A 13698-nucleotide genomic window follows, 5' to 3' on the forward strand; every position below is an offset into this window, starting at 1 on the left:
ACACTGATTCCTGAAAAATAAAGGAACTGCATCAGAAAAAAAATGGTGTTTTATGTGTTATCTTGGGGAGGGGAGCAAGAAGAGAAGTGGGGGTTCATCTTCCCACTTTCCTTTTTAGAGGGTTCCCTCACCCAATCCCAACCCCTCAGGTGAGACTCAAGAAGATAAAGAGGGTTATCTGGGAGGCAGGGTTTATATGCATGTCCTCAAAACAGAACACCCCCACACACAAAAGGCTAGCCTACAGATCATTGGAAATCATGTCCTCTTTCTTGCCTGAGTCAGGGGAAGAGGCTGGCGAAGTTGGTGAGCATCAGCTGGACCAGCTGCCCAGGGTAGAGTGCATGGGCTGCAGGATCAGATGTCTCCTGCTCTGGTCGAAAGAGGGTTGGTCCAAACACAATTCCCAGGTTGTGAGGAGTCATGCGGTTCTTATCTGAGTGTGTTATTACCCTGTGGGCAAAGGCCAATGGAAGAGGAAATAAGGCTGCAGCTCACTACTTCAAATCCATCTAACCCTGAAGGTTTGAGCACTAAAGGGCTCATTCTGGGATCCCTCTACATGGTAGCTAAAGAAACCAAGAGCAGAATCTCAGGGCAAGTGGGGAGAGGAACTAGTGGAGAAACTTTCAGGATATAAGCTGAAAATAGAACCTAGGATGTAACTGCCTGTTTCCAGGCATGGCCCTTAGAATCCTTTCTGCTCATGATTTGGGAGGTTTAATTCAAATAGTCATCCCCTTTCAGAGGTCACTGCCCAGGCCTACCTCAGCCTAACAAGCCATCACCACTGCCCAGGTGGATGAAAAAATAATAGGGAAGGAAAAAATAAGATTTCCCTTATTTCTCTCACAGAATTCTTGGGATTGTCTTCATCCCATTCCCCCATTTGATGCTGAGCTATCCAAAGATTTGATGTGTGTCTCTGGCCAGGTAAACTTGGATGCTTACCTACCTCCACCCCACAAGAACAGAGTTCCTGATGCATGCAGTACTCCACCCTCCCCAGCATGAGCAAAGATATTCAATATTCCCAACCTGCATAAATGCTCCAGGAGGTACCGCAGAGTATCATGGTTTGGCTTTGGCATTGAGTCTACTAATTCTTGTATTTGAGAGAGGCGCTGCTCTGATTCAGAAAGTGCTGGGGGGGGGGGAGAAATGGGAAGGGCATGGGAGTCAGGTTAGGGAAGTTTCATGGGCTGGGGATGTAACTCAGTGGTAGAGCGCTTGCTTAGCATACTCTGGATTCAATCCCAGCATGACCAAAAATAAAAACAAACAAAAACTCTAAATTTCACACATAATCCACCCCCCTCCCTCCAAAAAAACCCCAAACTATTGGAGTTGGCACATGAGTTACTTTCCATCTCTATGGTTAGAATGAAAAATAATCTCTATTCTATTATTTACCACACATGCCCCCCAAGAGTGTTGCCCCAAACTCTCAACACTTACCAAGGGCAGCACGAAAATGGGGCAGCAGCATTGGGGGGACCAGAGGCTGGGGTAGCTCCCGGAGAAAAAGTTTCAGGGCTCCGGTGACCACATGAATATCATCCCACTCAGCACTGTCCAAATCTAACCGGCCTTCTATAGGGAAAAGGAGGTTCAATGGGTTCAGGGTTCATCAAGGGCCAGAGAGACCTAGAGACTGAGAGGTCAGAAGTTCTGGAGAAATTCAGCCAAAGCTGATCACAAGAATGCTATGGAGGTCCATCACAGGGCAAGACAGCAAAGGTAAGAATGGAGATAACCTTTCTAGGAGCAGGACATGGGGGAATCCATTAGGAACAAGGAGGACAGGGGAAGTTTAAAGGGATCTCAGGGGTACTCCATGTAAGTACCTTGTCCTGGATTTTCTGGGAACATATACCTCCCATCAGAGGTGACTGCCCGTTCTACAATATAGATGAGAAGAGATCAGGAGTTAAGACTTGCAGTTCCAGCTCTCTTATTTAGTACCACCCCCAGTTCTTTTTTTTTTTTAACATTTATTTTTTAGAAATAGTTGGACACCATACCTTTATTTATTTATTTATTTATTTTTATGTGGTGCTGAGGATCAAACCCAGGAGCGCTCTACCGCTGAGCCACAATGCCAGCCCCACACCCCCAGTTCTGAGGCTTGAAGTTCTCAGTACCACCACTTGCCTACAAACTTTCTCACCTCGGTCCACCAGAAAGCGAAGTTTCTGAACCACTGCCAAGTTCCCGCTCACTCGGTAAATGCCATCCACATCTAGACCTAGGAGAGGAATTAATTAGGGAGCACATGGGACTCCTGCTCTAAAGTGTGTGTGGTGAAGGCCACACTGAGAAATATGAGGAAGAAAGAGGGCAGTAGAAAGACAAGGATGGAAGAAGTGGGAATTCCAGGGCTTGGCCTGTTTTAAAGGGGGAGAATCTGGAGTCTCTAGGAAATGACCTCGTTTATCCACAGCAGCAATGCAGAGACGTACAAAGCTGGGCACCGTGTCTCCTTCCCGCTGGCACAGTGATTCCAACTGGCAGCCAAATACCTGGTCTGGGGAGGTAAAGTGAGGTGGGAAGCCAGGGCCAACTCACTCAAGGAAGCTCTTCTCAGCCAGGTCAGGTCTTCACCCTGAAATGGGACTGGCCCTTCTGCTGTCTGTGCCCCACCTGGGTATGGGGGTATCCCCCCTCCCAACTGCCCAATAATCAGGAATAGTTGATTATTTAAAAACAGGGGTCTCGAGGGCTGGGGATATAGCTCAGTTGGTAGAGTGCTTGCCTCCTATGTACAAGGTCCCGGGTTCAAAGAAAAGAAAAGGAAAAAAAGAGCAGGGCTCTTAGAAGACTACAATATAGCTCTAGAAAGCTCAACTCTGAGCCTTGCTGGAGTTCTTTCATCCACAAAACGGGCTGATACCCAGATCGGGAATACAAAAGTGCTTTCAAAAATACTAAAGCAGGCAGGTCCCTCAGTCATCCTAGCCCACCTCACCCCTGAGCAGACCCCGCTCCTGAAGGCTTTGCAAGGGCGGTCTCTTGGCGATTAGCCGCTTCAGCTTGTTCCGCACACGGTTCTGCTCAGTGCCTTCCGGACACCGACCTGTTGGAGGCAGATAGAGTAAGAGCCTGATAGCAAACGCAGGATCTAGGATCCAAGGATCCTCTCCCCTGACCCGCCCCATACTGGAGCTCCGGCGGCCGCTGAGCCGCAGAAACGGCTTGGGCACTGGCTCAGAGTCCTCTTCTTCGTCCTCTCCGGCGCTCAGCTCCGCCAGCTCTGCAGGTCCGGAGCCCGACAGTCGCAGCTCCAGCGGATTCTCTCGCTCCTGGACCCAGCGGGCCATGCAGAGGGTTGCAAGAAAGAAGAGAGAAATTTGCATCCCTGGCTCCCTAAAGAGACTCTAATCCTCTGTTTGGGTCCCAAGTCCCAGCCTCACCCTAGGCCAGGTCTTTAAACCGAGATCACGGTGCCCCCACATCCCCAACTCCTGCTGTTCCTACCCTACTCCCTTGGTCCCCGGCCCCCGCCTGGCCAGAGCGTCTCCCGGGTCTCCCACCCTTCTAACCAGCCGCTCGATGACAGCCCGCAGCGCGCGGTGCCAGGCTCGAAGCTCTGTCTCTTGATCTGACTGCAACAGGAACTCGTGGCCAGGGACTGTGCGGATCTAGGGAGCGGGTGGGGAAAGGTTTGGGTCAGTGGGAAGCCTCAAAAGCTGGGACGCCAAGATCAAGAGTTATAGGGAGGTTTTAAGGGCGCGTCCTGGGTTTGGGTGGGGATTTGAGGACTCGCGGGGACCGTACTCACGTGCAGGACGTTGCGCCGGCTGGACAGGTGGCGGCCGTGTGCCAGGGCCGCCCCACGCAGGTCCACACTGCTTTCGGGCCGGCTACCCGCTGGCCCCTGGCAATTAGGAGAGAAACTGAAGCCATGGGGTTGTTTCTCTCACTGCTTCCCTCTTCCACGACGGGTTCCTCATTCCTTCACCTTCCTCTGCATCGCCCTCTCCACCTCTCCCCTCAGTCGGCCGGAGGCGGGAAGAAACAGCACCCCAAACTTTCCGGCACCCCTTTACTTACACTCATCCAGCCTGAAGAGGGTGCAGTTGGCGGTGGAGGATCTCGGTAGAACACCAGGCTGTTACCAGCTAACACCACCCAAGATGGGCCCCAGTTCTTCCTGCGGGGGCGGGGGCGGAGGAGAGGCAGTAGTGGTTGTGAATAGGTCATTCTAGAATTTCACTGGGTGTGAGCTCTCCCAACACCCTGGTCTACCCTACGGAATAACCCTGATCCATGGTGTATTCCAGTTTCTCCTTACCTGAGCTTGCGCCCCCCTTGGGCAATCTTGGTCATGTTGAGAAGGCCTGACTTTTCCACCTCCTGGGAAGGGGAGGGAGTGGTACCTGTAAACTACCCTGTACCGCCACGGGCTTTCCCTAAGGGGTTTCCCAGGAGTGCGGTCCCTTGAAGTTTTGTACGAGTAGGGGGCTGGATATGAGAGGATACCCGCAAAACAGGAAGATTTTTCGAGGAGCAGGAATTGAGGGGTGAAGCATGGAGGATCATGGCATTTGAAGGACATGGGAGACTCACATGGGGGTCGTCCAGGAGCTGCGGCAGAGCTCTAGGAGACTGCAAAGCTGGAGGCTGGTCTGAGGGGACAAACTGGGAGGTGCCTTGGCTGAGGCAGGGTGAACCCTGGGGGAAGGAATTGAAGAAACAGGTGGAGGAAACTTAAGTTTTGGGGTCCCTGGCTGTAGGAGGAAGAGGAGCGATAATGTGGGTGAGAGGCAAAGTGGATAATGAAGAAGAATGTCTTGCATAAGAGAAAGCTGCAAAAAATAAAAAGTACTTTTTCTGCATGATTTTGGGGAGGTTGGAAAGGGCCTCACCTGTGGGTCAAGCAGTTCCAGGTTCCCTGTGTCAGATCCTGAGCCCTTTGCCTGAGGTTGCAGGACACCATTGTCCCTATTCAGGGTCTGGATCCCCTCCATTGAGCCAGAGTTCTGGGTTTAAAGGAGAGGGAGATAAAGTTTCAGCCAGTTGTCACCTCAACCCACACTCAACATCCTTCTCATAATTTGCTGATTCTTCTGATCTCCTGAGAGCCACAGAAAGAAAACACGCTACCTTGGGGTTCAGTGGGAGAAAGGAGGAAATTGAGGGGACAAAGGAATAAGCATAAGGAAAGGTCTCACCGTGTCTTGAGTGCGACTGCGGCGTGGGGGCTTCCAGGACTTGCAGCCAGTCAGAGAATTTATGTAGAAGCAGCGTCCAGAGTTGGGGTCCAGGTGCTGCTCCCAGGCGTCCAGCCTCTGCAGTGGCGGGCATGCAGGGACTGGGGGTGGGGATCGAGGACAGCTGCGAAGGTCCACCAGGTTACAGTACACAGGGGCCTCTGACATGAGGGGTTGGGGTTCTGCCTGCCAGAAAGGGTCAGGGAGAAGTCGGTGCTTTCTCTGCCTGTGCTCCCCCCGAATTTTCTCTCCCCCTTATCACCTCCTTCTTCATCCCCCACCATTTTCTCACCACCAGCTCCCTGCCTGGGTGACCCAGGTACAGGGGGAGAATCCCCAGTCACCCAGCTGCTTTTAAAAAATTCTCTCTCACAATCTTCTTTGCTTTTCTCCTCACTTCCTGTTGCCAACTTCCCTCCTCCCCCACCCAACCCCCGCCCTGGGCCGCAGGAAAGGGGAACAGGCTTTTTGTTGGTGGGGGGGGGAGGTGAGGGGAACACTCCACCCTTACATCCTGCAGGGTAAAAGAAGACCAAAAGGAGTGAGAGACGACCCCTGCTAAGGAGATCTGAAGGAGGAGGGGCTTTTTCCAACCAGTGACAAGAAAGAGGGAGGGGAGGAATCAAGTCTGGGAGTTAGCTCCAGAGGGGATTTGCTGGTGGCCCAACTGACAAGACATAAAATAAGAAAAACCCTACCCCAGTAGGAGTCAAAAGGAAGGGAGAAAGAGGATGGCCCATTGCTCTTCTTTCAGTCCTTCTATTGTGCCAGGTTCCCTGTCCCCTCAGGGCCTTGGCTACTTGTTCTCCCTTCTCATGTCTTCCTTTGTCTTATGGCTGTCTGCCTCTTCCTCCTCCTCCTATTTGCTGCCTTCTCAGACTACCTCAGCCACTCTCTACCACATTTGCTCTTCTTTGTAGCTTTATTAGCAACAGAATAAGTATGGGTTATTTATTTATGTTTGTCCCTTAAAGACATGAATGCTTCTGCCCTGTTTGCCCTTATTCCCATAATGGGACCCAGCTGTAATATTTGTGAACTGGCCATGCTCAGGAGTAAAGCTGTGACTCACCATATTGGCACTGGTCTTTGACAGCAAGTCTTCCTGGGAGAAGGATCTTCCATTTGGCCTTTCCTGGAGGGGCTTTAGGAGGCTGGGCCTCAAATTGGCCACACTGACACTTCTACACATTTTCGGGGGAAGTGGAGGAGGCTGCTCTGATGTAGGCTGGTGTGCCTGAGATAGGTGCACCTTCTCCAGGGAGCCACAAAACAACTTTGGCCCTGAAAACAGAAATGGGGGATAGTTATGATCATGATTGGGTCTTTAAGGTGGTCAAAGGGAGGATGTGGAAAATAATGAGCCGGGTGTGGTGATGCATGCCTGTAATCCATGTGGCTCAGGAGGCTGAGGCAGGAGGATCACAAGTTTAAAGACAGCCTTAGCAAAAGCAAGGTGCTAAGCAACTTGATGAGACCCTGTTTCTAAATAAAAAATGCAAAATAGGGCTGGGGATGTATCTCAGTGGTTGAATGTCCCAAGTTCAATTCTTGGCACCCCTCCAAAAAAAAAAAAAAAAAAAAGAAGAAGAAAGAAAAAAAGAAAGAAAAGAATGAGACCCAGAAGTCTTGGGACTAATAGTGGAGAAGATGGGATCATTATGCTACCACAATGGGGATGAGGTGTAAGCTGTTGGGAGGAAGATAAGAGAAGGGGACAAGCAGAAGCAAGTGGGAAGTCTCAAGGTGTAAGGGTACACGCCTTAAATCCCATCAACAAGGAAGATCGAGGCAGGAGGATCACAAATTCAAGGCCAGCCTTAGCAACTTAATAAGACTCTGTTTCAAAATAAAAAATAAAAAGAGCTGGGAATGTGGCTCAGTGGTTAATCTCTCTGGGTTCAATCACTGGTACTAATAAATAAATGAACTTACAAACAAATAGACTGGAGATGTATATTAATGGTAGAGCACTCCTATTCAATTCCCAGTACCAAAATAATAATAATAATAATAATAATAATAATCGTCGTTATCATCATCATCATCATCATCATCATCTGCCAAAACTAGGGAGACAGGAAGGTGATGGGAGAGGGCTTAGGACTTACCAGGAGTCCAGAGGGATTGGCTGGGTGTAATGATGGTTGTGCTCTGTGAAGGGACAGATTCCTCTGTCACGTAGGCAGCTGGGACAAAGATGGGTCGAGAGGTAGAAGGTGCTCCCAGGCGCCTTGCCAACCACCAGTCTGAGTTGGTCTTTCGAAGCAGTAGGAACCTGTCTCCTTCAGCCAGAGACACCTGCCGGCCATCTGCCCCAGTATAAGTAAAGGCATAGAGGGCACACAGCTGGGATCCCTGAGAGGGGTTTCTGGTCCCCAACCCTAGACTCCCCCAGGTACTTGGCCACCACCGGCCAGAAAGCATTGTGGTCAGCACTGTCACCTATGGGAAAAGGGTAAACTGGAGATGCAGAAGGAAGCAGGACTGGCTGCTTCCAGGCAAAAGGACATCTTCTAAGAGAAGTGGTGGGGGAGAAGGGGAGGGGGAGGGAGAAGGTGAAAAAACAGGAGCACCCGGGTAAGTAAAAGGGTAAAGCAGAGGGCTTGGGTTGGGGATCAGTATGGGCCTGGGGGGCTGAGAACTCCTGGGTGATGTGTCTGGTGAGGAAGTATATAAGTAAGGTGAGAGAGGATGTGGTCAGCTGGGCTGTGTGGCCAGCAAGGCAGGAAATCAGAGGAGTTGAACTTGCTTGTGAATTTTACTGCAATTATACCTTGTGGGGTCCATCTGAAAATCCAGGGACAGCAGGAGTTGGTCCTGGGTGCTGGTGGAAGTCTTGAGCTAGACACAGAAAGAAAATGAGGAGGAAAAATCAAATCCAAGACAGAAACGCAGGGAAATACACAAGAGGTAACGACAAACGTCTGTGACCCTTTATTAAATTTGCATAGGCATCAATATTTCCATTACCAATCACCTCAGACCTAAAGCTGCATTCTTCCTGTGCAGACAGAGGGACAGAGAGACAGAGAAACAGAGAGCCAGAGAAACAGTAAGACCAAATAAGAGAGCAAGAGAAAGTGGCTAGGAGAAATGCAGAGGGATTCAGAGTTGAAATATCACCCTACTCCCTAGGGCATGATGTTGAGAGGGATAATCTTGATGTGATCCTCTGTGCACCGGCTTCCTGGAGGAGGCATCCAATTTTAGTGTGTAGTTTCACTCATTCAACACTCTTACCAAGGACTGATTGGGTGAAAAGAGCAGTGAGGCATTAGATGGAGATGAGAGAGAGAAGTGAGCCCTCATGGAACTTGAGGAGACCTTAACTGATGGCACAAAAAAACTTATTATACTTGAATCAGGAACTATGAACTACTAATGTCAGCTTCTCCCTGGTGGAAGGTGGGAACTGGTCTCCTTGGATTGCCAGCAGTTTTAAACCCATAATTCCTGACCACTCCTCTTTTCCCCTTCTGTTTTTCTACTGCACAATGTGAAGCTTTCTGTTTGGGTTTGGAAAGGTGGAGTAGAAAATGAATGTCCATTCCCTCTGGTGACATCAGACAGCCAGCTGTCCTCCCCTGACCTGTCTGAGGACTGGATGGTCAGTACTGGGCTTCTGTCTCAGTGATCTTGATTAGTTCCACTTTCAACACATGGAGAACTCTTCCCTCTTCCAAAATATGACTAACTTCATCCATTTATTCATTCATTTGATTTTCTTTTTTCCTTTTCTATTTTTCAGTATTGGGGATTGAACCCTTACTAATTAAGTGCTCTATCACATCAGTCCCATCTGATGCTTGGTAGTCTGAAATTCTAATCTTTCCTTCCTTCTCTGAAGCTAGCTCTCCTGCACTTTAGTTCTTCTCCTTATGGATTAATTCCCATTCTTCTTTCTTTTTTTAAGTACTAGAGATTGAACCCAGGGCACTCTACTGCTGAGAGACATCCCAGCCCTTTTTATTTTTTATTTTGAGACAGGGTTAAATTGCCCATGCTGGCCTGGAATTTGTGATCCTCCTTTCTCAACTTCCTGATCTTCCTGTCTCAGCCTCCAAGTAGCTGAGATTACAGGCATATGCCACCAAGCCCAGCTCCCATTATTATTTTTGGTACTGGAATTAGAACCCAGGGTCACTTTTCCATTGAGTTACATCCCCAGCCCTTTTTAATTTTTTTTTTTAAATTTTAGGCAGAATCTTGTTAAGTTGCTGAGGTTGGCCTTGACTTGCAATCCTGCCTTAGCCTCCCAAATCACTGGGACTCCAGGTGTGTGCCACCACACTGGGTTCCCTTTCACTTTTAAACATATCCAAGTCTCTCCCTTCTTTAAACCTCCCCTTACTAGGCTCTCAAGTTACTACCCTATGTCTATCTGTCTCTTTTTTTCTTTTTTCTTTTTTTTTTTGGCACCAAGGATTGAACTCAGAGGCACTTAACCACTGAGCCACATCCCCAGCCCTGTTTTGTATTTTATTTAGAGATAGGGTCTCACTGAGTTGCTAAGCACCTTGCTAAATTGCTGAGGCTGGCTTTGAACTCACGATCCTCTTGCCTTAGCCTCCTGAGCTGCTGGAATTACAGGCATATGCCATCGTACCCGGTCTGTCTCTTTTTCTCACTCTTGCATCTTATGGTCTTAACTTCTTGAAGGAGTTGCCTATAGGGGCAACTATAAGGGTCTTCCATTTCCTCTCCTCTAACTTCTGTATCTTTCCAAGGTCACTCCTCTCTAAGATCACCCCACACTTGCATGGATATTTTGCAGTCCTTATGTTGCTTGATATCTCAGCAGCAGGCAACTTATCTGACCTTTCCTACCAACAGTCTGCTGGTGTCCCTTACCTTTCTGATTCTCTGTGGTACAAGGAAGGAACTTCCTCTGTCTGTTCCTTAAACCACAGAAGCCTTTCTTAGATCCTATGTCCTTTGTGCTGTATACATCCTCCCTGGATGGTCTTATTTTCTCAAACAATTTCCATATCCTCGTAAGTACCACATCTCTAGATCTTTCTTTGGAGCTCCAGTCTAATCCACTCTCCACCAAAAACAAACAAACAAACTAAAAACTCTACTTGGATATTTCACAGGTACCACAAACTCAGTACATACTAAACTGAACATGTCAATTTTCTTCACAAATCTGTTTTTCTTTCAGTACCACTATTCAATCATACTTAAATTCAAAAAATATTTATTGAATGCTACTACCATATGTGCATTAGGCATTGTCAGTTATGATGGGAAAGGGTCTCTGATCTCTTAAAACAATTAGAATACAGTGTTGATAATAATCACTATAATAGAGGAAGTTCTAGTATCTGCTAGAGTACACAGTGTGCACCATTGTGCATGTCAGAAACCAGCAGTTGGCCTCAATTCTCTAGTTTCCTCACCACCTACATTGATTCAACTGATTACTAAATACTGCCATTTTTATTTCTCCATATCTAATTTTTTTTTTCTTTTTTGATGGTGCTGGGGTTTGAACCTAGGGCCATGTGCATACTATGAAAATACTCTACAACTGATTATAGCCCAGACTTACCTACAATTCCTCTCTCTCACTCTCTTTCTGTACCCGATATTGAACTCAGGAGCATTTACCCACTCAATCACATCCTCAGGCCCCCCCCCCTTTTATAGTTGTAGATGGACAGTCTGACTTTATTTATTTTTTTAATGTGGTGCTGAGGATCAAACCCAGTGCTTCACACATGCTAGGCAAATGCTCTGCCACTGAGCTACAGCCCCAGCCCCCAGCCCTTTTTATTTTTTATTTTGAGACAGTATCTTGCTAAGTTGCTTAGAGCCCTGCTAAATTACCTAGGCTGGCTTTGAACTTGGGATATTCCTGCCTCAGCCTCCTAAACTGCTGGGATTACAGGTATGTGCCTATATCAAATATATATATATGTATATATGTATGCATATACATATATTAATATATAATATATGTATGTATATTATATATATACACAAACATACACATATATACAAATACGTGTGTGTGTGTGTGTGTATATATATATGAGATAATGGGGATCTAACCTAGGGGTGCTTTATCACTAAGCTACATTCCCAGCCTTTTTTAATTTAATTTTATTTTTTTTAAAAAGAGAGAGGAGAGAGAGTGAGAGAGAGAGAGAGAGAATTTTTAATATTTATTTTTTAGTTCTCGGCGGACACAACAACATCTTTGTTGGTATGTGGTGCTGAGGATCGAACCCGGGCTGTACGCATGCCAGGCGAGCGCACTACTGCTTGAGCCACATCCCCAGCCCACCCAGCCTTTTTTAAAATTTTGAGATATGGTCTCACTAAATTGCTGAGACTGGCCTCAAACTTGCAATCCTCCTGTCTCAGCCTTTTGAGTTGCTGGGATTATAGGCATGTGCCACCACCACTCCTCCTCCTTCTCTTCCTTCTTCTTTTCATGGACTTTTTTTTAGGGTAGTTTAAGTTTACAGTACATATATATTTTTAGAAACATTCATTGACTTTAGACCTTACTGAGTTCTGATTATGTAGAGTGTAGCAGTATCAGAAGCTCAAGCATGTTGATTATGAATTGCTTGAAAATTAAGACTAAATAACAGATTAATTGTATTGCTTCTTCAATATATTGTAGGTCCTTGATATTACTGAAGGATATGTTCCAAGACCTTCTTGACTCCCAAATAAAAGAATTTTGCTCTAGGATGAAATTGCTTTGTTGCAACTACTACCTCTTTACCTCTTTAATAAGCTCCTAATTAGTCTCCTTGTATATAGTTGTGCTCCCCTCCCATCTTCCCCTGGCACAACAGCCACAGTGATCTTCTAAAAACAAATATGGTGGGCTGGGGATATAGTACAGCTTTCCTAGCATGCACAAGGCCCTGAGTTCAATCCCCAGTTCCACCAAAAATACATAATACATACATACATACCCACGAATGTGCCCTGCTACTCCTCTGACTTAAACTTTTCAATGGCTTCTCATTGTCTTGAGTAAAGTTGAAATTTTACGATGTAATTTACAGAGATTTTCCCATTTTTTTTAAGTACCAGGTATTGAACCCTGGGCACTCAACCACTGAGCCATATCCCCAGCCCTTTTTTATATTTTATTTAGAGACAGAGTCTCACTAAGTTGCTTAGGGCCTCACTAAGTTGGAGAGGCTGGCTTTGAATTTGAGATCCTCCTGCCTCAGCCTCACAAGCTCCTGGCATGTGCCACCACACTTGGCTGAGATTTTCCCACTCATCTAGCCTTTTCATACTCCCCACTAGAAACTCCACACTGTAGCCTTATGCTAATTCCTCAGATTCCTAAAGGGCACTGAGATCTTGATCCTTTGCATATGTTATTTCCTCTGCCTGGAACATTTCCCTTCTCCAGTCTTTCAGTCTTTGCCTTCTTAACTCTGATTCATCATTCAGATCTCAGCTGAAATTTCATTTGCACAATAAGGCGTCTCAGGTTTCACAAACATTATCTACCTCGTTATAACTATCAACATATTTTAAAGATTATTAGAATTCAGGCATGGTGGTGTATGCTTTTAATCCCTGGAACTCAGGAGACTGTGGCAGGAGGATCACAAATTAGAGGTCAGCCTAGGTAATTTATTGAGATCCTGCCTCAAAATAAAATGGATAAATCTTCAACATTCCCCTAGTATGATTATTTGATTTTCTGTTTTCCAGGAAGTTTATAGAAGTTTACCTGCCAAGGTAGCCCATATCTACTTTGTTGATAATTGTATCTTTAATACCTTATATGGTTCCTGACACAACACAACCTCTCTGTGATTCAGTTCTCTCATTGGTAAAATAAAAGAAACTATCTCATATCTATTTTTTTGGTGTGTTTCAACAACTGCTATTTTATTATAGCTCACAAAGCTACAATTTTATGGGGCAGAAATGTGAATAGACCCCAGCTGGGTATTTCTTCTATCCCATGTAGCATGGACTCACTAAAGCTCATTTGGTGGTTTCATAGAGTAGATGGGTTTGTCTGAAAGGCTTCACTCTCATGTCCAGCATCCTCCATGGGGTTGCTGGAATGCTGAGATGTGTGGAGTTGCCAATCGAAATGTCTACCTGAGGTCTCAGGGTAATAGAATTGTTTTACATGGAAGCTCAAGGTTACCAGGGTGTTCCAAATAGCCTTAGCAAAAATGCAAAGCATCTTCTTGGTGCTGCTGGACATTGAACCCAGGGCCTCAGGTTTACTAAGCGTGCACTCTATCATTGAGATATACCCCTAGGGCTGGGGATGTGGCTCAAGCGGTAGTGTGCTCGCCTGGCATACATGCGGCCCGGGTTCGATCCTCAGCACCACATACAAACAAAGATGTTGTGTCCATCGAAAACTGAAAAATAAATATTAAAAAAAGAGAGATATACCCCTAGCCTCCTTTGCAAAGCTGCTTATGGCTTAACTTCAAAAGGTCTAGGATATCATAGTTTGTTTTTTTTGTTTAAG

General features: G+C 46.6%; 1 protein-coding gene across 2 annotated transcripts; it reads right to left on the bottom strand.

Annotated features, from left to right (window-relative positions):
- Positions 1–70: 70 nt before the first annotated feature.
- Positions 71–7815, bottom strand: ARHGAP9 (Rho GTPase activating protein 9). 2 transcript variants are annotated; one of them, XM_081310892.1, is made up of 17 exons: positions 7325–7815; positions 6286–6497; positions 5175–5399; positions 4869–4982; positions 4570–4674; positions 4295–4356; positions 4054–4153; positions 3782–3877; positions 3543–3641; positions 3161–3302; positions 2969–3076; positions 2429–2527; positions 2171–2248; positions 1848–1901; positions 1459–1593; positions 1039–1144; positions 71–453 (listed from the first exon to the last, which is right to left on the bottom strand). In XM_081310892.1, the coding sequence occupies exons 1-17, from the start codon at positions 7638–7640 to the stop codon at positions 282–284; spliced, it is 2223 nt and encodes a 740-aa protein (XP_081167018.1). In that variant the 5' UTR covers positions 7641–7815; the 3' UTR covers positions 71–281. The 2 variants fall into 2 exon arrangements, with proteins under 2 accessions (XP_081167018.1, XP_081167019.1); XM_081310893.1 differs by lacking the exons at positions 6286–6497; positions 7325–7815 and adding an exon at positions 5506–5616 and having other exon boundaries at positions 2969–3302.
- Between the last annotated feature and the right edge of the window lie 5883 nt (positions 7816–13698).

This window comes from Spermophilus citellus (assembly GCF_964194105.1).
Source record: "Spermophilus citellus genome assembly, chromosome: 10".
Lineage (NCBI taxonomy): Eukaryota > Metazoa > Chordata > Mammalia > Rodentia > Sciuridae > Spermophilus > Spermophilus citellus.